Source organism: Telopea speciosissima, chromosome 3 (genome assembly GCF_018873765.1).
Source record: "Telopea speciosissima isolate NSW1024214 ecotype Mountain lineage chromosome 3, Tspe_v1, whole genome shotgun sequence".
Lineage (NCBI taxonomy): Eukaryota > Viridiplantae > Streptophyta > Magnoliopsida > Proteales > Proteaceae > Telopea > Telopea speciosissima.
In genome coordinates, this window is record NC_057918.1 from 3,784,979 (window position 1) to 3,809,559 (window position 24,581).

General features: G+C 37.9%; 4 protein-coding genes across 6 annotated transcripts in view; 2 read left to right on the forward strand and 2 right to left on the reverse strand.

The window, feature by feature from the left end:
- The window catches only part of LOC122654082 (probable adenylate kinase 7, mitochondrial), a 3,106-nt gene extending 1,650 nt beyond the window's left edge, over positions 1 to 1,456 (forward strand). The window contains exons 3-6 of one of the 2 annotated variants that reach the window (XM_043848055.1): positions 202 to 274; positions 320 to 411; positions 1,038 to 1,218; positions 1,340 to 1,456. In XM_043848055.1, the coding sequence (XP_043703990.1) occupies positions 202 to 274; positions 320 to 411; positions 1,038 to 1,190 (318 nt within the window). In that variant the 3' untranslated portion in view covers positions 1,191 to 1,218; positions 1,340 to 1,456. Of the gene's footprint in view, positions 1 to 201; positions 412 to 1,037; positions 1,219 to 1,339 lie in introns of both variants that reach the window. The other variant, XM_043848054.1, reaches the window with a different exon arrangement.
- The window catches only part of LOC122654080 (argininosuccinate synthase, chloroplastic-like), a 17,092-nt gene extending 7,801 nt beyond the window's left edge, over positions 1 to 9,291 (forward strand). The window contains exons 11-12 of the mRNA XM_043848053.1: positions 773 to 776; positions 9,270 to 9,291. The gene's annotated coding sequence lies outside the window, so the exon portion shown is untranslated. The remainder of the gene's footprint in view (positions 1 to 772; positions 777 to 9,269) is intronic.
- LOC122654077 lies at positions 3,548 to 12,050 on the reverse strand. Of its 2 annotated transcripts, XM_043848049.1 has the most exons (11): positions 11,856 to 12,049; positions 10,395 to 11,192; positions 9,559 to 9,814; positions 8,637 to 9,525; positions 7,955 to 8,252; positions 7,585 to 7,809; positions 6,592 to 6,765; positions 5,657 to 5,854; positions 5,445 to 5,558; positions 3,864 to 4,253; positions 3,548 to 3,565 (listed from the first exon to the last, which is right to left on the reverse strand). In XM_043848049.1, exons 2-10 carry the CDS (start codon positions 11,109 to 11,111, stop codon positions 3,921 to 3,923), a joined length of 3,204 nt encoding a protein of 1,067 aa, XP_043703984.1. In that variant the 5' UTR covers positions 11,112 to 11,192; positions 11,856 to 12,049; the 3' UTR covers positions 3,548 to 3,565; positions 3,864 to 3,920. The 2 variants fall into 2 exon arrangements, with proteins under 2 accessions (XP_043703984.1, XP_043703983.1); XM_043848048.1 differs by having other exon boundaries at positions 8,637 to 9,814; positions 11,856 to 12,050.
- Positions 12,051 to 13,797: 1,747 nt separating this feature from the next.
- On the reverse strand, positions 13,798 to 19,196 carry LOC122654079 (probable inactive leucine-rich repeat receptor-like protein kinase At3g03770). Its single transcript, XM_043848051.1, has 7 exons — positions 17,801 to 19,196; positions 17,421 to 17,554; positions 16,175 to 16,418; positions 15,119 to 15,330; positions 14,991 to 15,013; positions 14,299 to 14,410; positions 13,798 to 14,024 (listed from the first exon to the last, which is right to left on the reverse strand). Exons 1-7 carry the CDS (start codon positions 19,155 to 19,157, stop codon positions 13,815 to 13,817), a joined length of 2,292 nt encoding a protein of 763 aa, XP_043703986.1. The 5' UTR covers positions 19,158 to 19,196; the 3' UTR covers positions 13,798 to 13,814.
- Positions 19,197 to 24,581: the final 5,385 nt, after the last annotated feature.

Consider the following 24,581-nt stretch of genomic DNA (forward strand, 5'->3'; position numbering starts at 1 on the left):
AGTTTTATGATTTCACTTTAATTTCGGCATTATGGTTGACATTCAATCCTAGCAGATTGTTCAATGAGGAACTAGTCTAGTAGTTCTAATATTTTTGGAAACTGTGCTTGTGGGGTTGTGTTTGTTTTCTATGAAACAAGATGAGGAAATTTTGTACTTGCAAGTGATAATCTTTTCTTTTTTTTTTGATTTAAAATGCAGGAGATCCTGGACCAAATTGCCGATATCGATCTAGTTGTGAATTTCAGATGCACAGAGGACTGTTTGGTGAAAAAAAGCCTCGGAAGCAGAATATGTTCTCAATGTCATGAAAATACTTCTGTAAGAAATTCAGGGACAACTCTAGTGAAAACTTCCTTTGCTGGTACTGAAGATGCCCAGAAAGAGAAATTCCGAAACTATGAAGAGCAGGTATTCTCCTCATTACTTTTGTCTTGCACGTTATGGTAACAATCTGTAGCTCTTGTTTATTAGCTGTTTTATGATGAAGATGTGATTATAAATTTTCTGCTCTCACATTGTTTCTGTCATCCTGCTTTCCCTTGGAATGGTTTTGTCCTTCCTTTGTCTTCTCTAGGGTTCCAAAACAGGGGGAAGTAATTATTAAACATTCAAAGATGCCTAGATTGGTCAATCTTTTGCTAATGATTCCATCGTCTTGTAAGCCTTCCCTTGGGTATGTTATGGAAAGTTCCATGAACCAATAAACTTCTTCCACTTTTGTAAAATGAGGAAATCTAATTTCATTTGGAATCCTTATAATCATTGCTAGTCTCATGACATGCCCTGTAATGCCAAAATTCCAAAGTTATTTCTCCTCTTTCATGTTTCATTTGATCAACTTCTTTGTTCTCAGTACCCACTCTGTTGGAAGTGGTGGTGGATTCTCACATGAATCAGATAAGCATTAGATCAGAAGACAAGAACTGTGTCTAGATAACGAGGAATCCCTTTGCATGTCTCTTGCATAATCCTCTTCTAGTTCTATCTCAGACAAATGTTACTAATTGCTAATTGAATATCTCTCCCTTCTTCAGAACAAGCCTTTGGAAGACTACTACAGAAAAAAAATGAAGCTTCTTGACTTTCAAGCGGCTGGTGGTCCTGGAGAAACCTGGCAGGGGCTTTTGTCTTTGTTACATCTGAAGCACATTAATGCAATCCATTCGTCGCAGAAATTGACAGTATAATGTTGGTTTTTGACCACTCCCATTAGCAGTTCAGTAAAAGGTTTTTCAGTACTAGCCCTAATGTGCGGCTCTGCAGTGGAGATGGAATTTACAATTTCCATCCATCATAATCCAAAAAGAACCAGATTCTGTAAACAACTTAGAGAAAGATTCGTTGTGGGTTTTACTTTCCACATTACAATAGAATGATAGAGGCAGGAGATGCAGCAGTTGTAAGTTCATTGGAGCTTTCTTTAACAAATATTCTAGTATAGTTTAGAAGGTTTCTGCTCGATTAGAGTTTTTTTTTAATCTTTTCTAGTAAGTGTTTGTTGAGGATGTGAGTCTGTAATATATAGGTGAGAAAGAAAAAACGAAGAGAATATTAGCTCATGTGAGCTCAAGCAGACAGCCTCAAGGTTGCTCGCTTATTTTTGCTTTGAGATGATTGAAATATCAATATACTTTGTTTCGTCTGTGAATAAACCTTTAGTTTAATTTGAGACTCAGGTGACTTGTATTATTTGTCAAGATTTCACATTTCGTGATTTAAACCCTAAGGGTTTTTCTTTTCTTGGGTAACTAAACCCCAAGGTTTTAAGTGGCCTAAAAAAAGACTGGAGATTGGGGGGTGTTGGGGCCTGGGGGGTGAGGAGGAGATGGAGGAGATGGAGAAGATAGTAGTTTCAAACGGGAGGAACACCAAAGAAGAGATTGGAGAGGGAGAAGATTGTTCATCTTTCATCCATTGTTTTGGCCAGTACCTGGGCCCTCTTTCCCTCTTTCAACTTCATGCCTGAATCGCAGCCTTTGTAAATGAATCTCATATAACTAAAGATCTATTTTTCTTCAAAAAGGAAAAAAAAAGGGATAGGGTTCTCTAAGCGGCTACTCTAGAAAAGAATCTCCAAGTGACTCTTAATATTTGCCATGTGGCAGTTGAAGTGAGACCAAAATTTTGTGAATGAATAGATCCTTAGATTTTTTGCTCACATGTAAAGTTTGAATTAAACAATAGTTTTTCAAGTGACAGAATTGAGCTTTTGGAAATGCAAGACTATGGAAGGCCAGGGGTAGAGTTTTTCATCACCCTTCATCCATGATGATTTGATGCTATGATTGGACTTCTAGAAAAATGAATCTCATCATTAATTGTCGGCACCCTTCTGACCATTACTATGCACTCGTCCACGGAAAAATGGATAGTAGTGATCAGATACATATGAGAGTATTTGATCGAATTAGGTTTTAAAATTTGACTTTTGACATTGATCAATCCATGCCATCTCTTAGATGTACAGGGATCATAATTGCCAATCACATGGCAAAAATGAAAACATCTATGAGATTCTTTTCTAGATGGGTCATTTTGCCAAAATTTTCCTTCTATAAAACCTTAACTTGTCAAATGCTATTCTTAAAAAAAATCCCGTTTTTGGATCACTTCACTCCACAAAATACATAAGGGGGAAAGAGATATAGCTTTGGAGTTTCCAATAATAGCTTACAGATTGAAGAGGGGAACAAATCTTGTTCAGCATCTAATGTAGAGAGGATGGGAGAGCAGACCCAATTATATCGTTTATATGTTTACACTCCCCAATGGCCACTCAGAGTCTGAAAAGGAGACGGTGAGAGTTACACAAAAAACTTGAGGGGCAAACCTAATCAGTTGCCAAACCAAGGCTCCATTTGGTTGCAAGGCGAATTAAAGGGAAGGGAAGAGAAAATATTCAAACTTAAAAAAAAAAAAATTGTAATCATTCCCCCATGTGATTGTATAAACCACTTAAATTTCTTACCATATTTAGTAATGATATATTTTACACTCGTAATATTTATTTTACACTTTAAACGAAAGGAAATTGGATGCAAACTAAAGTGGAATTTAATAACCAAATATAGAATGATTTGGAGTTAGTGATATTATCACATGGGGTAATGATTACAAAAATTCCTTTTTAAATATGAAAATTTCCCTTCCCTCCCCTTTAATTCCACTTGCAATCAAACGGAACTCAAAGGATGAAGAGTATCCATGGCCAACTTGTTTGCAGATCGTGCTAATTTCACTATTTTGATCAAACAGGTGGAAGAATGTATAAAGTTGCAGAGGAAAAAGAAAACAAGGTTGAAGAAGAGCGAGAAAGGAGAAAAGAATTCAAACAAGTCCCACCTCAAGCGCATTTGATGCTGGTAAAGAACCTACATATACACATATGCACACAGTATTTTTTCATACGGGCTTCATTTGGTTCAACGTAAAATATCTGGAAAAAAAAAAAAACCAACATACAATTTTCTATTGCATGTTTTTAAATTTATAAAATTTGCATGGGAAAATTTTACGAGAGGACCACACATTTTTTCGGATTAACAAATTTTACATGCAATTTGACCATAAAATCTTTTCATAAAAATTTCAATTTTTTACGAGCACCCTTTGTTGTCTTGGATGGATCACATATAGCCTATGTATCTGTGGGATTACTGGGATCCATCCATATATGGTTCTCACAAACATATTACAGGGGCTGCAATGCTACATAGTTTATATTTGGTTATAATGGCATTTATTGTAATTTTTACATCATATTTTACTTCCTATAAATAAACATTTGAAAATTTTTCAACATGCAAAAAATTTCCATGAAAATTTTTCCAAGTGAGTTTTACATGGAAACAAATGGAGCCACAGATTTGTCGAAAAGAATAATACATGGAATTCTGGGTTGGGGTGCATAGGAACAACTAATCACTATCCCTCCAAACCTCCCGGAGGAGTTGATACCTGATAACATTATGAACATCATTCTTCTGCGATTTCCAGATGGGTACAGTAGAAGTAGGAGAACCACGGAAGCTGCCGAGGATTGAATCCAGAGGAGAATCAAGTTCTTCGAGCTCATCATCACTAGTGTAAGATTTCCGGAGCACTGAAGATGCACTCCTTTGCAACTGAGATTGGCTTCCACGCCCGCCTATAAAACCAGAAAGTGAAGCTGGGGAAGGCGGCAAATACATTATTGGAGCTGCAGTGCATGGGAAGTTTAGGACACACTGTCCCTCAGCCTCAAGAGCATCCTGAAAAGACACTAAATAATCAAGAAAACTGGACCACTAGTAAAAATTGTTGATGGATGCTTGGTAGGGAGGGGAAGGGGGAGGGGCAGGGGCACTAGGGCTCTGGACAAGGTTTATGTTGTAATTTCACAAAACATACAATCCCTAATTACTTAAACACTGACACATAATTTTGAGGGACTGATTTATTGTTGCAACCCCACTTGACCACATCAAACACAACTGGGAAGCACATACATAATACATTCACTGATGGATTCCTGCATGCTTGCTCCATTTTCATATTTTCCTTCCCTGTTCCAGAGTTTAGAAATGTACACATGCAGAAGTTACTCACATTTATGTGAAAGCTGCTATCACTGAGCAGGCTTTAAAGTTTAAAAACCATCAAACGAAACAACTGACATACTTAATTCTTTTGCATTATTCCCACTTGAACGGTCACATTTCAGGTTTGTTCTCAGTCCCATCATGAGCTTCATTCTTGTTCTCATGTCAGTCAATTGTAATGGATCATGTTTCCTTGATCCATGGAGTCTAAAAGCTGTTTGGATCTAGAGATTTTTTATATGCACAATACTCCAGAACTTTCAGAGTTGTCAAAATTTGCCCTTGGTACATGAATTGACTAATCCAGTTTTTGAAATACTATTGGCCATTACTTCTCCCATAATCACCAAGCAAAGGAATAAGCAGCTAAAAATTAAAAACTGGATTGAACCCATACATCATGGAGCATGTTAAATGCCAGAGCTGTCAGTGAACTCTATCCTCGTCACTAACTTGCTACATGACAAACAGGGGTAGTTCCATGTCATAGAGGAACCACACTCATCTCACAGGTCAAAATTTCAGCTGAGACAAACAGGCTCACTGTCTTAAAAGTGACTGTAAGTAACAGGACATTGCAAGAATGACACTATATCCTATTATTATGAGATGGCATTCTTGTATTTATTATGAAGCTTTTATAGTTAACTTGTACCCACCTCCAGTGCACATTTCAAGATGAAATTAGACTACTAAGATGGCTATGGGGGAGTTTTACTGAATGGAGCATGACCTCATGACAAACAAATTTCTAACTTTTGTTATGTTTAGTTTTTCCGAATATGTTATTTGTACTCTTTCCTAATGTTATTCAGTAGGGAGACAAAACAGTGAGTAGTAGAAATGTTCCTTTGAACTGACCTCAGAATCTAGAGCCTGAAACAAAGTATCTGGAATTGGGTCCGGACAAAACTCATCTGGGACGAAATTGTTAAGAACCCTCCATATCAATGGTGCACCAAATGTAGGACATACCTGCAAAAGTATAAATTTCATGGAGTGAATAAACAGTACGGAAGTAGTGACAAGTAAGAGACCTGCATTAACCAAACAAAAGTGTTTAGCTGGTGAACCTCTTTTCTGATGGCGCTATTTAAAAGCAAGTCCTTTGGGAGCATCATGAGATCACTCAATGCATAAAGTAGATTGAAAGACTTGAAGGATGCCTCATTTTCCTGTCTATCATCATCATCAAGTTCATTCTCTCCTTCAGGCAAGTCATCAACATCTATACCAAATAGGTCGGTTAGCCATCTAGACCAGCTCCCAACCTGGTATCCATAACAATGAAAAGTCTTAGGCTGTTGAATCATGAGCTAACATCAGACCAATCACAATTCCACACCTTTCAGTACTAAGATATTTCACAATCCCCTTACGATCATCATTTTATGTTTTGAGAAAATGATCGAGAAGGAAATGCTATAGCAGGACACTTTGAAGGAAACATGATGCTGATTCAATGGGATCTGGACCAAAATTTGATAGCCTCATTTCCAAATCTCCTATTGATGATCATGACTACCTCATTTATCATATTTGATGGGTAAGCCAAAAGAGTAGGGGGAAAAGTTCCATACGAAGACAACAAAAACAAGAGAATTACATCAGACAAAGTTCACCTCTCACACAAAGGGACATGAATGTGTGACACAGATGACTGCAAATCATGTGACAGTGTGTGTGCCAGGATTCGATTCCCAACAAAGGCTTTAACGTTTTTGGATTCATTTTGTGATTTTATATTAATCTTTTTCAAGTGCATCCCTTGTGTAATGATCAAATCTTTCCAGATATAAATTCACATTCTGTTTAATGGTCCAACAAGCTCAAATATTAATCAAAGCTAATGGAAAGAAATATTACATTATTTCTGATGAAGTGGGGGTGGGGGGGGGGATCAAAGATGCATCTTGTGATTACAAGGATGGTGAGGCACAAAGAGGATCATTAACAGAAAGACATCCTGAAGCAAACTACCATGTCACGAGAAATAAGTACCACTCACAGCATTTTTCAGTTGTGCACCAGCACCGAAGCTTGCCTTCCCAGCCGGGATAGGAAGAACCTTTGAATCACTAATGGGGTCGGACACAGGATCTGTTGGAATCTCATCACCTGATTCGCGAAGAATAGCATTGAACATAGCCACATCCAATCTAGCCACACATTGTTCCATTACCTAGATACAAAAGCAAATTATTCCAACTTGATACTACAGAAGATAAAGAGAGAGGCTGATCATTTGTCTTTTTAAGAACTAAGTCCATCTATCCAATCCAAATGTCACTGGAATCTTGTTTTCAACTGAATTTAAATAAAATAAAATAAAAAAGAAGACCAAAGAAATCTTCCATAAGCCAGAATTATGTGAAATTATTTGCCCAGAAACGACCACAAGCAATAAGATGCAAATGCACCAATGGGTGCTTTTCCTGAGTGTGTTTCACTCTATGTGAATACTAACATAACTGAACAGTGTGTTGTATGATAATAACCACCGGATGAACTATGTTACCCTGATACTTCAAGCTGAATACATGTTCCACAAAAATTTGTTTCACATACTTAAAAAAGTCATTCCCTCAATATATCTGGGTATCAAATCTGATTCCTTCAGATGTTTAAAAAAGTTCAGAGTACATTCATAAGATGGTTTGCTTTGGCCCATAGATTGGCGGAGTACAATTTGCATTGGTTCTGTGTATGATGGAGCAATAGTACAAGTATTGCAACAGAGTAAGCAACCCACTATCCTTGGCATAAATTACTGGGAAAGGGTATGTAACTTTGAGAGCTCTCTTTATGTCTGATGCAGGGATCTGTCAATAAAAATATAAAGCAAGGGAATATTGTCTGCTTCGTTAGCTTTCCCACCATATGATCTACTTGAGAGAAAATTTGCTTACAAGTTAAATTAAGACATCAACCCAATATAACACGGTGGGACCTAAGCCTTTGACCATGTGCTTTGTATCATGCAGAGAAAATGGACATTTACCAATCTAGCTAGCACAGGCAAGCAGCCACACTCATGTCCTCCAGCTCGAATAGGACATAGCCTTTCACAAGCATCCTTGAAAGCCTTCTTCCAAAGTTCTACCGATAAGTTCCCTTGCTCTTGATCAATTAAACTTGATTTCCGCCCATAGCTTTTCCTCAAGCTAGAACTAAAACTTTTATCATTAGCTTTCCCAATACTGGACTGCATATGTGGAGTCAGAGTCTAGACAGAAAAAAGGGAATGAGGTCAGATGGCTAGCAGCAATAAGGCCATTTAGTGAGAAGATCTATTACAAATGTCTAGAGTTTTTTTTTTTTTTTTTTTTGGGGGGGGGGGGCGGTGGGGAGACATGAATACTAATATTTACCTGCCACCACACAGATTCAATGATTCGGGAGAAGATCCAAGCTTCAATTTTTTCCAACACAGACATAAATGTGTGTGGGTTTTCCCAGTCATCAGAACATCCAGACAAACTAAACTTCTTTTCCCTCGTGTTGGGAGAGGACTCCTTCCACTTCGATGGAGAAGATCTCTGGTTATTTCCCTTCCCACCTCCATTATTTTCAAGACGTGGACCAGCAGAAATTGAAAGCTGTGATTCCTCAATGGCTTGGCTGATGACTGCTCTCAGTACAATGGAATTCGAGAGCCAAAAGGTTAACCTGTATTCAGGAAGGGGAAAAAAAAAACAAATCTTGTTATCCATCAGAGAACAATCAGGGCAAACATGCTAAATTTATTTTGAGAAAATCAGGTTCATGAAGATCCCCTGAACGTCCCATAGATCAGATTGTTCTTTTCCTGTAATTTTCTTTGCCATCTACAGAATATTTTGATTGGATGATCCAAAGAATTCAACGAGAATGGTTTTCCCCCCTCCTTGGGAGATCTCATGGGCAAGCTCCAATGGGCTGTGGCTTCGAACCCATCCATGACAGGTTTAGCATTGTGCTGACTATCATTAGGACAAATAGTTTTGTGAAATGTTTAGCATTGTTCAACTATCTTTAGGACAATACAAAACACTGTTTATACTTTAAACATACCTGGGGACATCATTTCCACATGCTTTTCCTACCAAAACTAATCCTGAAATAGCACTTCTAGCTGCACTAGCAATCCTTGCAGGGGAACATTTTCTAAGAGCATGAAGATACAGTCTAGAAACGCGTCGAGCTGGTGCATGGACTTTACTCGCAGAACTCCCATGCTCAGCCACAACAGAATATAGCCCAATCTCAATCGCAGCAGCTTCTCTCAACTCTCCCTCAAGCCTCTCTATCTTATGCTCCAAGTGCTGGACTTTGCCATCAGAGAAGCTGTTTCTTGTATCTCTAGAAGCAAGCGTGGCATCTTTTCCTCCATCTGTTACAAACCTTCTAGAACCAGTATCCACATCTTTCAAAGCACCAATCTCCTTTACTTTACTTGTCAACTTATTATCAATTAACAATCCATGGCTCCTAGGTGAGTCTAATGATGATCGGATAGACTTCACATGCTTTAGCTTATCATCAGATAGAACATTACCCCTCCCTCCAAGAGCTCTCCTGCTAAATGAACATGTATCACCCGTACATGCAACCTGCTTTTTGGTAGAATCTGGAGAAAATGAGTTAGATGATTCAACTTCCTTCATAACATATTTTTCCTTTTTTTTCTGTTCGTCCTGTCCATTTTCTCCCTGTTCCTCCCAATCTCCATTCTCCACGGGAAACAGACCAGTAGTAGCATCTGCCTTCTGTGTCTCATTTCTGTTCTGTCCCTTAATATGTCCATTATCATTTCCTTTGGTGTGAGAGTCAGCAGAGTTAACAAGGCTTGCTTTCTCAACAACCTTAAGACCTGTATCCGAGGATGAAAATTTGGCTGAAGGATCCTTGGTATTAATGTCCTTCATTTGTTGATCTTTTCCACTACCAGATTTTTCATGAAACCCCTCCTGGGTCGAATCATTGTTGCCATAGTTTCTTGTATCATTGCTAGGTCTAAGCTCTTCCTGTGTGCCTTCATAAGCAACGGATGAAGAACATGACTGAACACTATGGGTAACAGATTTTTTTGGGATGGATGTTAAGCTAGTCCTAGCAAAGTTGGAAGAGGAAGCATGATCATTTTCTGGGCTCCCTGGATCAGAGAACAGATCAATTGATGATGAACAAGAACTCCCATTCAGATTCTTGTGTAAAAAAGTCAATGGCTTCTCCTCTGATTTTTCAGGTACCTGCCAAATGATTAATCAAGCTACATAATTATGCAATTCTGTGACAATCATTACTGCCTCTTAACACATTCTACCAACAAGGTTCTAGATCATAAGAAATTTAATGATTCTCTCTCCATAAACCTGCACTTGAGCATGCATGTGCAGGCACACAGAAACATACAAGAAGAGAAGGACAATACAATGTGTGCATTAAATTTTCATGGCTGTGAGTGGGGCCCATTGTATGCTTTGTATACCAGCAATGTGTAGTTTCCAAGCAAGATTAATTTGTGTGGTAGTAGAACTACTCAACATTCAATAAGCCTTGAGTCCATAGTCGTCACCGCATCTAAGTGACCCAAGGTATTGGAGGGAGCTTGGACGCAAGATGACACTAACAAGGCAACCAAAGCGCCTGGATGCCTAGGCGGCACCTTGACAACTATGCTTGAGTCAACCAATAAGGACTGAAATTTTGCAAACAGATGCACAAAGAAATAAAAAACTTATGCAGATCCCACCAACAGTTATCACACGTACACATAATTTAAGAAACCAGTACCATCAAAGCAAAGAAAAATTTCATAAGTAAGAATACCTCCAAATTTTGAGGTGGAGAACCTCCAGCAGCCTCAACAGCAGCAGATGAAGGAACACTAAAGGATGAATGAGATGAAACATCATCATCAGTAAAAGATGCAATCTCAACTTCCTCAGAATATTCTTCACTCATCAGAGTAGAAATCGATTCCTTCCCATCCTTGTCCAGTGCTGATTCTTTCAACAGGATTTCCCTCAGTAATGAGCTGGAATTATCCTTGTCAAATGGCTGGATTCTAACAAACAAAACTGGCTGAGCTGTGTTTCGGAAGCTTCTCTTGCAATTCATTGGAGCACCAATATTTACAGCTTCATGGACAATCCCATACTCTGCCAGGTCTATTATGACAGTTCCCAACAGCTTACCTCTCACTGTCTTATCCCTTCGTGGTTCATATAAGCTGAACTCCAAGTAGTTCTTCTGGAATGTCTCAGCATCTACACCTTTTGCGGGTGCTTCCCTGGATAGAGTAGCTATAAGCCTAAAAGACTCGTTAAATTCAATTTTCCCATCCCCAGCACCAGACCCAAAGGAGGGGACTACAGGGCCAGTTGATCCAGAATTCCGGTCACCATTTTCCCATTGAAGAAGTACAGACCAAAGGGATCCAAGAGACTGTGATGGAGGCCATGGTTTAATTTCCTGGACATGGACAAGGTAGTCGACCTGAACTGAAGCACCTTTTTTGCTCTTTGTCCTCAACCCCAGGACCATGTTGGGAGAAGTACTAGTATTGCTCCAAGCAGGAATGCAGTGCCAATGCTTCTAGATATTTTCAATCATGATTCATCACGCCTCTAAGGTGCAGAAGACAAAATCCACAAGAGTACTCTGTAAAAATGGAGAAATTGGAATGAGAAATAACTAAGGGGAGGAAATTATAATGATATTGGTCATAGAGATATTATCTAGAGAAAGGAATAAAGGAAAAATAATGATAATTATAACTGAAAGTCATACACAGAGATTGGAAATTCTAGCCAAAATGTAGATATTTCCATGAGAAAGTACTGTGGCTAAAAGCATGCATTTAGTGCCAAACTAAGAACATTACAAACCACTAGTAGCTAAGAGCTAAAACAACCAGAACCAGCCACTCAATTATTTTTTCTAATTTCTGTTCCCTTTTTGGGGAGGGGGATGGAGGATGCAAATATGAAAGAAGAATTAAACTAAAAGAGATATGTTCCAACCCCATTCAGCAGAATGATGAATAGAAATTCTAGTAGCACATTCCTGATCATTATCATCAACAATATAAGCACAAGAATTTCAAAAGAAGGAAATGAACCAGATTCTACATATAATCCAATAATCTGGAAGATATATCTCTCGAGATCGAAACAATCATCAAAAGAGCATCCAATCAACATCTTACAACAAACCCATCAAACCCTTCCCCCCCCCCCCCCCCCCCCAAAAAAAAAAAAAAAGAAGTTATATGAAGAAGTGACTTACATAGAGGAGAAGGTGGGCACAGAAACGGCAGGAGAAATGTGGTAAGAGTAGCTTGGTGTTGAATACTCTGCAACACCATGGCTGAGATATCATGTCTGAGGCTGTGAAGAAAGTCGACCATGAGAACGACTGAAATTTGAAAAAGTAAAAAAGAAGGAACAATGGAAAAGAACGAAGCAGAGCAGACAAAGAACATTTTCCCTTCTTTTTTTTTTATTTGGTTAAAAATCCCTAAATTATATTATAGAGAGGGTGTTGACGACGAACAAGTGAAGAAAGGGTGATAAGTAGTTAGGTGGTACTTTCTGTCAATGGTGACGGCTTTGTACAGGAAGAGGAAAGACAGAGAGAGAGAGAGAGAGTGTTGACAATGAACAAGTGAAGAAAGGGTTTTAAGCTAGTAAGTAGTTAGTAAGCATTTTCACTGATAACGACAGCTTAATAGTGAATTAATTAATTGGAGTGTTAAAGGCTGGAACAATGGATGTACTAACTAACATTATGGTTCTATAATCGAAATTAGTCAAACATCCATACGTATTATTTGCAAAATTCTTCTATTATTAATACTTACTAATCTCATATTTATATTTGTTAAGTTGTAGATTTATCATCTTTATGGGATTAGGGATTAGGGATTAGGGATTAGATCCTGAGTTATTGCGAAGTAAAAAACAAAAACAATGAGATTCTATTAGTTCCAAATAAAAATTTAATCCATTAGTTCATCTATAAATTCACCTTCACCATTCCGGTCGGATCCAAGATTTTCCCAACAAAACAAGGTATCGGAGGCTTAAATTTTGGAAAGGTTCTATGAATACTCTTTCTTACACACATAAAATTGGGATTTAATGAATCGATTGATTCAGATTGGAATCGATCGTATTCAATTTTATTTTTGGATATTTTGGAACGACCAATTCTAGGGTAATTGGTATCACATCACTGGGTTTTCAAATATGAGAATATGAGGGACTGATCTGGCCAATTCCGATCGTTTGAGACCAGATCATTGGGTTTTCAAATTTGAATTCTAATTCTAAGATTCTTCGAACAAATTCGATCAAAATTGACGAAGATCGATTCGACCCCATATCCTGGTTTTTTTTTTTTTTTTCCAATGTTTTTTAAAATAACAGATAAAAAAGGCAAAGAATGAGGCATCCACGTCCAATGACCAAATTTGAAACTCATTCATGCAATAATTATAATACTCTTGGGGTAAGATCTAATTAAGAAACTCATTCCTGCATCCCTTTTTTTTTTGTTTTGGTAGAACATGCATCCCTTCAAAGTTGGTCACAAAGCACAACTCATCACGACCATTAGTACCCTTATAATTATAAATATGTTAAGAATTAACATTATTGCAATTTGGTTGCATCAATGCCTCTTCTTTCCCCTAGTTTGTTCTTAATTCTTTCACTTTCTATCCTTGATTGATTTTTTATGATTATTAATTGACTAAAGAAAATATTAATAACAAATAAATATTGCAATTAAGAACAATCATGGGATGCTTCCTAGTAGGAACGTTGAAAAAAAAAAAAAAAGCCTTACAAATCTATCAACCCACCATTAAACTTTTGTTGTGCAAGTTTGGGCCGGTGAGGCCGAGCCCAACCTGGGCCTGGCAAAGCCACGGTTGGGTTTTTCAGCCCACAAGGTGGGCCAGGGTTAAGATTCCTAGGCCCAGGCTAAATCCAGGCCCATATATTTTATCGCAGTTTCATGTCAATCAAGAGCACCATGGCTCTTGAGAGTAGCACTAACTTGTGTCTTTGGAAAGTGATGTCCATCTCTGATTGCTAGGTGGCCATGTTATGGTTCTGTTTGGTTGCAAATAGAATGCAAATGTTTCTCTGGGAAGTGAAATATATTTACAAGAATAGTGATTTTTTGTGTTAAGTTGCTAGGAAAAAGCAAATTTTCCTTGGTTGGGATGAATGAAACTTCTCATTTTTGTTCTCCATCCATTGTTGCCTGAACCTGAGCTGCATACTGCAAGTTCCAAAGAACATCTTCAAAGGACGGCCGAGACGTTGATTCAGGAGATATGCACTTGTTGGTTATGGAGATAACAACTGATAATGATTCTTGGGAGCATGTAGTGAATACAATAGGATCAACAATTCGTCTTCGATTATCCTGGTTGCCAATGGATGCCTGCAAAATCAAGGGCCTACCTCAGGATAACAATGGGGGGGAAAAAACTTCATTTGAAGTATTCAGTACAGCAGTCAGGTTCTACTTCATAAAAAATTGGAGGAAATATGCCAATCAAAGCCAATATCTGATATATCATTCAAGCTTTTTAGACTAGCTTAAAACATATTAGCGGTTATGAAATATGAAGTGATGAATGGATAGAAAGATCATGATCATAGATGAGATTCCTCAAATGGTGGTTCCATATAAAAATTTTACTTTCAGCATATACCATTTCATTGATCAGCAATGCTTCGCCTCTTCCAGATACCAAAGGTCCAACAAGTGCTTCAAGTAATATGAAACCAAAGCTATAAACATCATCCTGCAACTTCGTAATCTGCCTGCAAAGACGAATATCTTAAAATCAAATGACAGCAACTAACTAAAATGCACTTGACTTGCAGCATGGTACAAACTTTTCGAATAAAAAAACAAGAAAATCTATCACCATCACACAATCTGTCTACCACGCATGAACAGATGGATGAACATAAAAGTTCAGCACAAGACCTTTTCTATAAACTCCAGTAAAGCCATGCCAAAAGTTCTAGAAAGAAAGATGAGGATAGGAAGGGCTAACAATTTCATCAGGTAAAAAAATGGGATACAAGACTCCCCAATCTGCAATGCAGTGTTTGTTTCTTGTATACGGACACAATTGATCAGAATCCAAAATGTCATGTATTTAGATAGCCTGGCTCAGAAATCTAAAAGAACTTAAATCCAGGGATTCATAGAAGACATTGTTTAGACAACAGTTACCTAAGTCACCGATTGGAAGCAACATGTTCTTGAGAAAACACATGAGTATCATCGATAGCAGTTCTTTCAATGACATAAGCATGACTTTGACCAATGATTAATGTGTTCTACTAATGAGATCAATTTACAAGAAATATGTCGGTTAACAAGAAACCTTACCATTTTTGGCCCTCTCCCTTTGCCTACAACAAGACAAACAGAGTAGAAAATGAGGAACCAATTTTGATTTAGGTAATAAATGTGCAGTAAATCAGTTAATCCATAATTCCAGCATTAATTAATCCTACCTCAAAATTTTCAATTTCTTCTGTGATTATAGACAATCCATAGTCACTCAGTTTAGCAATCTGATGCTCGTCTACCAAGATATTATTTGTCTTCAGTTGGTTGTTAAAGCAGCCAGGAATCATTCCAGTATGTAGGAAGTGTACAGCCTTAGCAATACCAATAAGAACTGCCAATCTCTCTGACCATATAAGGCCCTTCTCTGGACTATCCTCTGCATGAAGAAATGTAGCTATATTGAAACATACTACTGGGAATGGGAATAAAGCTCCAGTCCTTAACCCAACACTCCTTCAATATCGCCAATATATAAAACAAAGTGATACAAAAAAAAGATCGGGCAATCCATTGATTGATTCACTTGGATTGGTATTTATAAAAACAGAACAGGGGTAAAACCATTATGGCGAGGCAACATATTCTTCGTCAATAGCCTGATATAACCCTATCCAAACAGTCTACACCAAAGAGAGACGGTTCCTGCCCTACAGTCTGACTATTTGGCTTTGGAAGTAAAAACTATTTGACCATCTGGTGTCGATGCATCATTAACCAGTGAATAGTTGTGAGGGGGAAAAAGGGTGATGCTCCATGACATTGATATGCCTGTAACCATGGTGGTTTGCAGTCCAAACAGTTCAAGAGTCAGGTCCATCCAGTTTCTAAAACACTGGTTGGAATGCTAATTGTCATTATCATTTATGAATGGAATGTCTATTCATGACTTGCAAGATGAACAAACCCTCCCCACCCTTACCCCCAAAAAAATTGTGTATCACCCAGACAAATATAGTCAAATGATTGTCACCATCTGACCTGCACACTTTCTACCAAACGGTCATGCTTTTTCCGATCATACAAAACATGAGACAGGTATAGGATTCCATTCAATTGGTGGCTATTTGAATAAAAAGTGATCCGAGGTGTGACCGATGAAATGAATGTTCCTCTTTTATTTAAACTAGCATATGGGACACCATGCTTTTAGATTGCATGAAACCACAGAGACTCAATTGACCCAAAGAGATATTCAATGTTCACTTATATGCCAAACTGACCTGAGAGATGAGTACGAAAATTTCCCTTGTGCATATACTCATAAACAAGAAAGACTCCGTGGACATTGTTATCATCTTGTCCGCCAGTATCAATGCAGTGGCCCAAAAGGCAAACCAAATGTGGGTGTTGAAGCTTCGATAGTAAATCCAATCGAAGTTTAAGGTTTCGAATTGAATATCTCTTGAACAATGCCAAACATCGTATAGCAATATAGGTTCCATTCTCCAATTTTCCCTTGTAGAGCTGGAAAAGAAAAAAGGAGACAAAAAGACAAGTTACTGTATGATGGACATAAGAGCTTAAATGGCTAAATCATTCGATAATCTTATTTTACTCACAGCAGATAAGAAGCCACATCAGAATGTATTTTTTGCAATGCGAAAGTATTTCGATATGCAATTATAAAAATTGTCATTTTCTTCTCTTTAAAAAAATGAAATGCGTCTTGGAGGACAATACCCCTCATGATTTGCAGTGACCAACCCAAATTTAGTAGGAAGATGACCTAATACTAAACTACTACAGTTTAGTTCGAATGGCCAGTCTACTGTCAAGTCCTATTAAGAAGCCCCTAATATCAAGGAAGAGGGTGGACAAACTGGGTAGATATCTTATTGAACTGAGCATATGAAGGGCTGATTGGAATCACTTCTGAACACCATTTTCTAAAGTCCTCTCTGCCCAGCAATATAGTCCATTCTGATGCAATTTCAGGCACATTTTGCACATTCCCTACATGATGGTTTTTTTTAACTTTTCTAAGGAGCAATCAACCCCTCTTTGATCAGTCCACCAAGCAACTTCATAAGTTCATAGTAGAATAATGAACAGAAGGAAGCCATAAATAGGAGGTACAATTAAATGAACTGATTGAAGACAAGGGAGGATCCATGAGTAATTGCATAGATAACTCCAACAAGCTTCTTCATATATATGTTTTTTTAATTATTTTTTTTTATTACAAGCTTCTTCATATTATAACAACAAAAATACACATAAGTTCAAAGTAGGAACTGTACCACAAAATTAACTAAAAGGATTAGAATCAATGGAGAATGCATTTGGTCCCAAATGTCCTTGAATTTCCCAAATGTTTTAGCATTCATATTAATGCTCACATTAAGCTTGTCATTGCAGTATTTTTCCATTTCTCTTTTTCACATATCAAATATTTCATTGGATGCTCATTTATAAAAAAAAAAATTCACATAATATTCAAAAAATGTTTGAAGCTTCAGTTGATACCTTCCCCATTGAGCCTTCACCAATAAATGCTGACTGATCAAAGTTGTTGGTGGCTTCCTTTAACTCTTCTAAAGAAAACAATCGACATGCTGGGAGGCCTTGAGTCCCAAGTATGGTGGCTTGAGATATAAACCCTAAAGAAAAGAATACTCACCTTAGCTGAATGAAATCCTAAGAACATACAGTCACTATACAGAAGGCGCTAAACGCCCTCGATAGAAGGAGCTGTAGGAAGGGGAAAAAAACCTCTACGCCCAGCCCCACGTTGAGGCCTCGAGAAGGCTTGATAATGCTAAGAATTTTATATGAAGCTTTCTATCTGATCTTCAATTCAGAATGAAGCAAAGAAGAATAATGAGATATTCAGATGAGCTGCTTACTAGCATTTGCAAGGATCTCAGATGAGAATCCTGATGCTGAGTTCTCTGGCAATGCCTTTGGCATTAATTGCTGCTCTGATGCCCTCCACTGGCAATATCTTCTACATAAAACAAGAAAGCCATAGGGCAGAAGTACCACGACAACAACAACAATAATTCCTCCAATAACAGCAATTAATACTCCATTTTCCTTACTACCATTCTGACTACTCTTTTTGTGTACTTCTTTGCAATATGTCTCTAGGTGCTGATGTTGTGGATCAACAGACAAGCAATTCCCACCAAACTTAACAGCTCTGCTATCAGATGCAGAGGTAAGGCAAGAAGGCAATCCACCTGTTAATCTATTTGTAGATATGTCGACAAACCCAAGTACGCTGCCACAAGTTAGGTGGTAGGGAAGTGACCCGCTCAGCATATTAGATGCCAAATTCAAATAACTGATACTTGGCAAAGAGAACAGTGCTGCAGGAGGTGTACCTTGTAGAAAATTGAACGATAGATCAAGGTGCTGAAGCTGAACCAGTTCGTCAAACTGCTGGGGAATTTCACCTGAGAAGGAATTCTTGCTGAGAAGAACCGTGACTAACCGTTTTGGCAAGATGGGTAGTTCAGAATCCAATTGGTTCTCCCGCAAATCCAAAACATGCAGGTTGGTTAAGCTATCCATATCAGGTAATTTGCCAGAAACCTTATTCTGAGACAAAGCAAGAACAGCGAGTGTCTTGATTCTGCAAATTGAAGAAGGAAATGTACCCTTCAACTTGTTTCCCTTCAAGCTCAAAAACGTCAGGTTTGATAAGGAATCAAGCCAATCAGGGACAGTATCATTAAAAAAATTTCCATCCAGTGTCAGAGTCTGAAGCCTTTCCATGGTAGAAATCTTAGGAGGAATTGAACCAAACAGAAAGTTCGAGCTCAAGTCCAGAATTTCAAGAGAATGTAGCCGGTGGAATTTATCAGGTAGAGGACCCCAAATCCCCATTGACACCAAGCTAAGAACTCTCAAGTTGGTTAACCTTGACAAGGTTGTGACCAAAGAATCAATGGAGAAAACCTCTGATAGAGTCTGATTCGGAATCGCACATCCGTCGAATTCACTAATCTTTCTGGGCTTGTCACCCATAACTTTCATCTCGGTGATAGAGTTGTCTTGGCATAAAATTGTTAGCTGTGGAGACGAAGGTGAATAGCAGATGTCTTGACGGTGCTTGTCCCAAACTTCCATCGATTTTGGATATTCCAACTGTTTGCTTAGCTGCAACAGGACTTGGGTTTGGGAGGATTGAAATTGATGGGTAATGGGGATGAAGGAAAATAATGAAACACATAGTAGAAGTAGACTTGAAGAACCCATGGGAGAAGAAGAGCAGTAGCAGCAACGACAACAACAGAATTGAGGTTGTTTTACAGTTCAGGAAGTACCTAAAAATACAAAACAACAGATTGAGATAGCTCAAAGTAAAGAAAAAATATGTAACAAATTAAAACACGAAAAGGTTTCTCCATTTTGGATATTGAGATGGTTAGAATGAGCAGGGAGGAAGACAGAAAGATGACGACAATTTAAATTTTCAGTAAGGCTGACAAAAGATCCATGGATTACTCAAAATAACAGCAGAGAAGAATGGGTCAAGTATGATTTGTGGACCGGTAAGACGGAAGATTTCATGAGTTGCTGAAAAAACCCAAAGAACAAGCCACTGGTTTTAATAGCAAAAAGATCCAACAATCTATAGTAGGCACTCGGCAGAGCAGTTAAGTGAGGAGAGAAGAAGAAACAGGAGATAAGCCCAATAATGCTCTACAGATTACCTATTGACTAAGAAATTTTGCCTTCTCAGCACGGAAGAATTAACCAAGAAAGGAAAGAAAGATGGCGTTCGGGAAACAGTAATCGACATTCTTGAGGTATTAACTGCTTCTACCAACCACATGACCGACTTCAGCCATCCGACATTAATGAGGTGTAGCAGAGAAGAATATGTTTATTGGAAAGAACAATAAAGAGTGTACCTCACTCTGTCTCTCTCTCTGCCATTGGTCTTCTTCACTCTTCCGTCATTTTGGCTCCTACCATGTGAGTTGCAGATCAGAAGAAGCAGAAAGAGCCCACGAGCCGCCAATGCACAGGGGAAAACAAAAAATGAGTCTCATTGTCTTTGATTATATGTAGAACAGTAGATATATTTCGAGCCATGGACGCCCCTGCTTCAAGTACTAAATTACAGAACTGCCTGCATTGAATCCTATCACAGTTTCTCAATTAAGCATTCTTAACCGACTCTATATTACTTACCTAGATTACTGAAATCTAAGAAAGTCCCTCAAATCAGAGATCGCTAACTGAATCAAATTTCCTAGCAGGCAAACCCCCCCATCATAAATACTAATCTGAGTTGATCCTCCTACTGCATTTGATGGAGAACTATGGGATGTACACAAGAAAAATGGCCACAACTAGACAACAAGGTGTGCTTAATGAGTTTCTTTCAAGGGCCAATCCTTGGTCTCCAATGCAATTATCACTCGCTTTGTGCATTTGCAGGATGGCCTCTCGTGACTACACGCAAAAGTGATTGTCCCACCAAGTGTGATGGATGAAATTTTGCCGCTACACTTGTAGCAGGAATCTACAAGGCTGATAGCCAAGGAAATGAGATCTTAAAGAAGAGTGATGCCTCCTTGGATAGGGTTTAGATAGACGTGGATGGCTTATGGGTCAGTGTGAGAATGAGTGAGTACAAAACATGATTCAAGAAGGGTGCATTAGTTTCAATTCGATTTCAATTTGGGTTCATTTTGGTTTCAACTACTTAACAATTCAGTTCAGATTCGGTTTATGTGTACATATATTCGAAAATACGGAGAAGAAAAAAAATGTGTTTTTTTTTTATGGTATCAGTTTTGGTCCAATTTCTAAGATCAGTTCAGCATTTTATTGATATTGCAAAGCCCTAATCCGAAACATGATCTAATAAACTTATATCGATTGCAGTTGGTTTCATCGATTCGGGCAACTTTTGATACCATTGTAAGGGGTTTGAATTGAGTTCCATCTAACGGTTCAAAAGTTGATAGCAACCTGTCTGGATACTTAAATAATCAAACAAAAATAAGAGGTCATAAGATCAACTCTCCTAGGCTAAATATCCATCGGGTCTAGATCCTCTCCCCACATGGTTGAGAGCCCCCATTGGGAATCTCCACCCCATCTGACTCCTGGTTAGACTCTAACCGGGTCAGATGGCGTGGAGATCACACATTAGTGGTTCTCACTATCTCACCCATGTGGGGAGAGGTTCCCGCCTCCAAATCTCCAATAGTCCTCCTAAATATAGAAAAGTCCAAAGGATATGGTTTCAAGAACTGGGATCAGATTGGTGAATCAGCTGTCTGTGATCGATCCAATATGGTTGATTCACGCATAAAACCCTAAAATCATAGTTTTTTGAATCCAATGATTGATTCTAAGGTTTTTGGGATTAATTCCGATCAATGATCAATTCCATTTCTAAAACCTTGGGACTCACCATATTTTAGATTTGCACAAAAAAGAATGGACAAATTTTTCCTTCACTGCACAACGAAGGTTCAGCTACCACCCTGCTAGGTTTACAAAACCTATAGAAGGGTTTTAGTATATTTTCAAAATATCCTCCCAATACCCTCTTGTGCCTATCAAGAAACCCGCGGTAAATTAACACCACCCGGTCGCGTTAGACACGCCATCCCTACGCCCTGACTCAGGGATATGCAAAATGATTGTCGCACCTTGGTCATTTCCAGGGATGCAGGGGGTGCGGCGATCATTTCACACGCCACTCTGTGAGGATATGGGGGCGACGTGTCTAGCGTGACCGGGTGGCATTCTCTTTCCCAAAAATATTTTATGCACCATGAAATGTGAAGGAAAATGTAAATTGAAGCCAAATAGGAGGGTTATATGGTAATTCAACTGCATTTCTTCGAAAATTCATTCGACGTCAAATGCTGGCCCATGGGCCATGAGACAGGTTGTCTAATAAAATCACCTGTCGCTAGCTACTCGCTGGTCTTAAAAACCATGTGGGCAGTGAATGAATGCCCTTTGTAAACTCTGGCGTAGATTTAAAAACTACCCATTCTGTACGCATTCTTTAGCTGTGTGCTAATGGGTAAGACCCAATTCAGATGTTGTGGATCATCTTTAAGTATCGGTATCGGTATCGGTGTCGGTCGCAGCCTCACAGGTACCTAAACCGATATAAATTAAGAGTCGATCAAATTTTATTTTATTGTAATTTTTTTGAAAATTATATTCGATATATAAAGTTATAAACAACTAAATATCTATCATGGCTATGTAAAAGAAGGTTTTCAAAAAGGTCAAAGTTATTTAATGTAGTATTTATGTGAAACGGCAATCTTAATAGGAAATAAAAAAAATGTATTATATCTTGAAAGGAAAAGATAAGTAAAGTTACAATTTAGTTCATCAATTTGATTACAATAAGATTTTCCCTGAACTAATAGATGAAAATCTGGAGTGTTAGGTGGTTGATTCGGTCCGATTTTAGTCGGGCTGAATTGTTTTTGGGGTGATAATAGATAAATCCGAAACCAAACCAATAAGTGAAAGTTTGGTTTCAACCCGATTGAGTTCAGTTTATTTTGATTCTCTTATAGGGTAGTTATCCGTTTGGGATTTGATTTACAATGTATATTATATGTAAACATAATTATTGGAAGGGGAAAAAAAAGACATATTCTTTTATGGCTTTTGGGTTGGTATTGGTTTCTTATCAGTTTTATATAAGTTTCATAACGGTTTCCATCCGATTTTCCATGTTTGGTGAGTTTTTGATCGATTCGGTACTTTCCAGTTTTCAACCAATTCCATAATATCTTAAATCAAAACCGGCCCAATAAGGATTCGATTCGATTCGATTTAGGCTTCTTTGGTCAGTTTTGATCCCATGACGAATTCAATGTAGGGTTTGACGTACACTCTCAGATGGGATGATTTCCATTCCTCGTGAGTTTGGATCTGATCCATATTTAAATTCCAGTCCCAAATTATCATCCAAAGGTTATGTTTGGAAGTCGAGAAAAAAAGAAAAAAAAAAATTTTTTAATAAGAAAGATAGAAGATAAATCAATCATTGCACCATATTAGAAATTTTGTTCTATTATTATTACTTTTTTTTCTTGGCATTCAAACATAGACCAAAGGAAGTATGCAAGTTCATGCATGCATGCCAAAACCAGCCAAAACATGCAAGTAGACATAAATAGTAGTTGGGATTCAATAATTTGAATTTGACATTCATTGCAGCCCTGAAGCAATTATCAATCTCTCATCATCCAAGAAACGACCAAAGAGCATTAAAACAAGCGGTGTTTGGACTTTGGAGTTTGGAATCGATGATATATATGGGTTAAAATGCAAGGAGTTTGTGACGTGTGGTGGACCCCAAAATTGTATCTATGGCTTTAAAAGGTATCAATAATTGATGAACGAGTTGCCGTGTTGGGACTTGGGAGGATACATGATCGAATATCTTTCTTGTCCAATTTAACAATGGAACTTTCTTTGTTAGAAAATTTTCAATGGAATTAGAGTAACAAAAAAGAAAAAAATTTCTATTAAAAAACCTAAGATCATCCAAGGATTGTTCACCCACCATCTTAGGGTTTTAGTATGTTCCAAAATATCTTTTCGATACTCATTGATTTTAGTATGTTCCAAAATATCTTCTCGATACTCATTCTCATCCTATTTCATTATTATTATTTTTTGTTTTGATAGAAGAATATTTCATTAGAGAAATGAAATAAACGGATTACAGCAAGCTTTCTATCCATCAGTAATGGCAAAGCAAGGATCGAATATAGGCCAAACAATCCTATCCGAAATAGATTGGGCCCTCCTAGCAAGGGAATCTGCCTTAACATTCGTAGCCCTTGGAATATAATGAAACACACAAGCATCAAAGTAAGTAGCAATGTGTTTGATATCTTCAATAATCGGCGTTACAATCACAACCGATTTCTTCCCCTCTTCTTGCAGGCAAGACATGAGCTCTTGATTGTCGTTTTCCACCACCAAGTTGATGATCTCCCGCCCCTTGATGAATGGGATTGGGTGGAGGAAAACTTGGTCTAAAATCCAATGTAAAAAAAGGACCGAATTTTCTTTTACACATGGTGAACAAAGAATTTCTTCAGCCATATGGATCTAATTCTTTTGATTAAACTAGGAAAGGTAGTTCAGACTTATGTTAGTGAGAATTGAGAACGGTAGTTAATGATGGGACTCATATTCCAAAAATCCAATCATAACATCAAATCACTGTGAATGAAGAAATTCTTTCTTCACCCTAACTAATAAAAAAATTTCACCATAGAAATTGGCACTAAGGTCAAAATGGTAATTTTTTCCAATAAAATCTTAATATTTTCGTGATTAAGTTTGTCTAATAAACTACACCTAGGAGTGTATTTAAGATGTCTATCAAATTCCTAGACTACATCTAAGAGTATAAAATTACCTTCTTCACGTTAGCATTTAATGCCTGAAATTAACGATGTGGACTTAAATGGCTTTAGGTTGAAAAGTAGGGGTGGTACTTGAAATTTTCAATGGGTGCGTCTAGACTTATCAGAAACCTTAAGGGGGCATGAGGACTATTGGGTGCATTTTAGAAGGATTTTGATCTTCTACGCATCGACACGTTACCGAGCAGCCATTGTGCAGCCCACACACAGATAAAGACAAAAATAACTTACCCATTGCCCA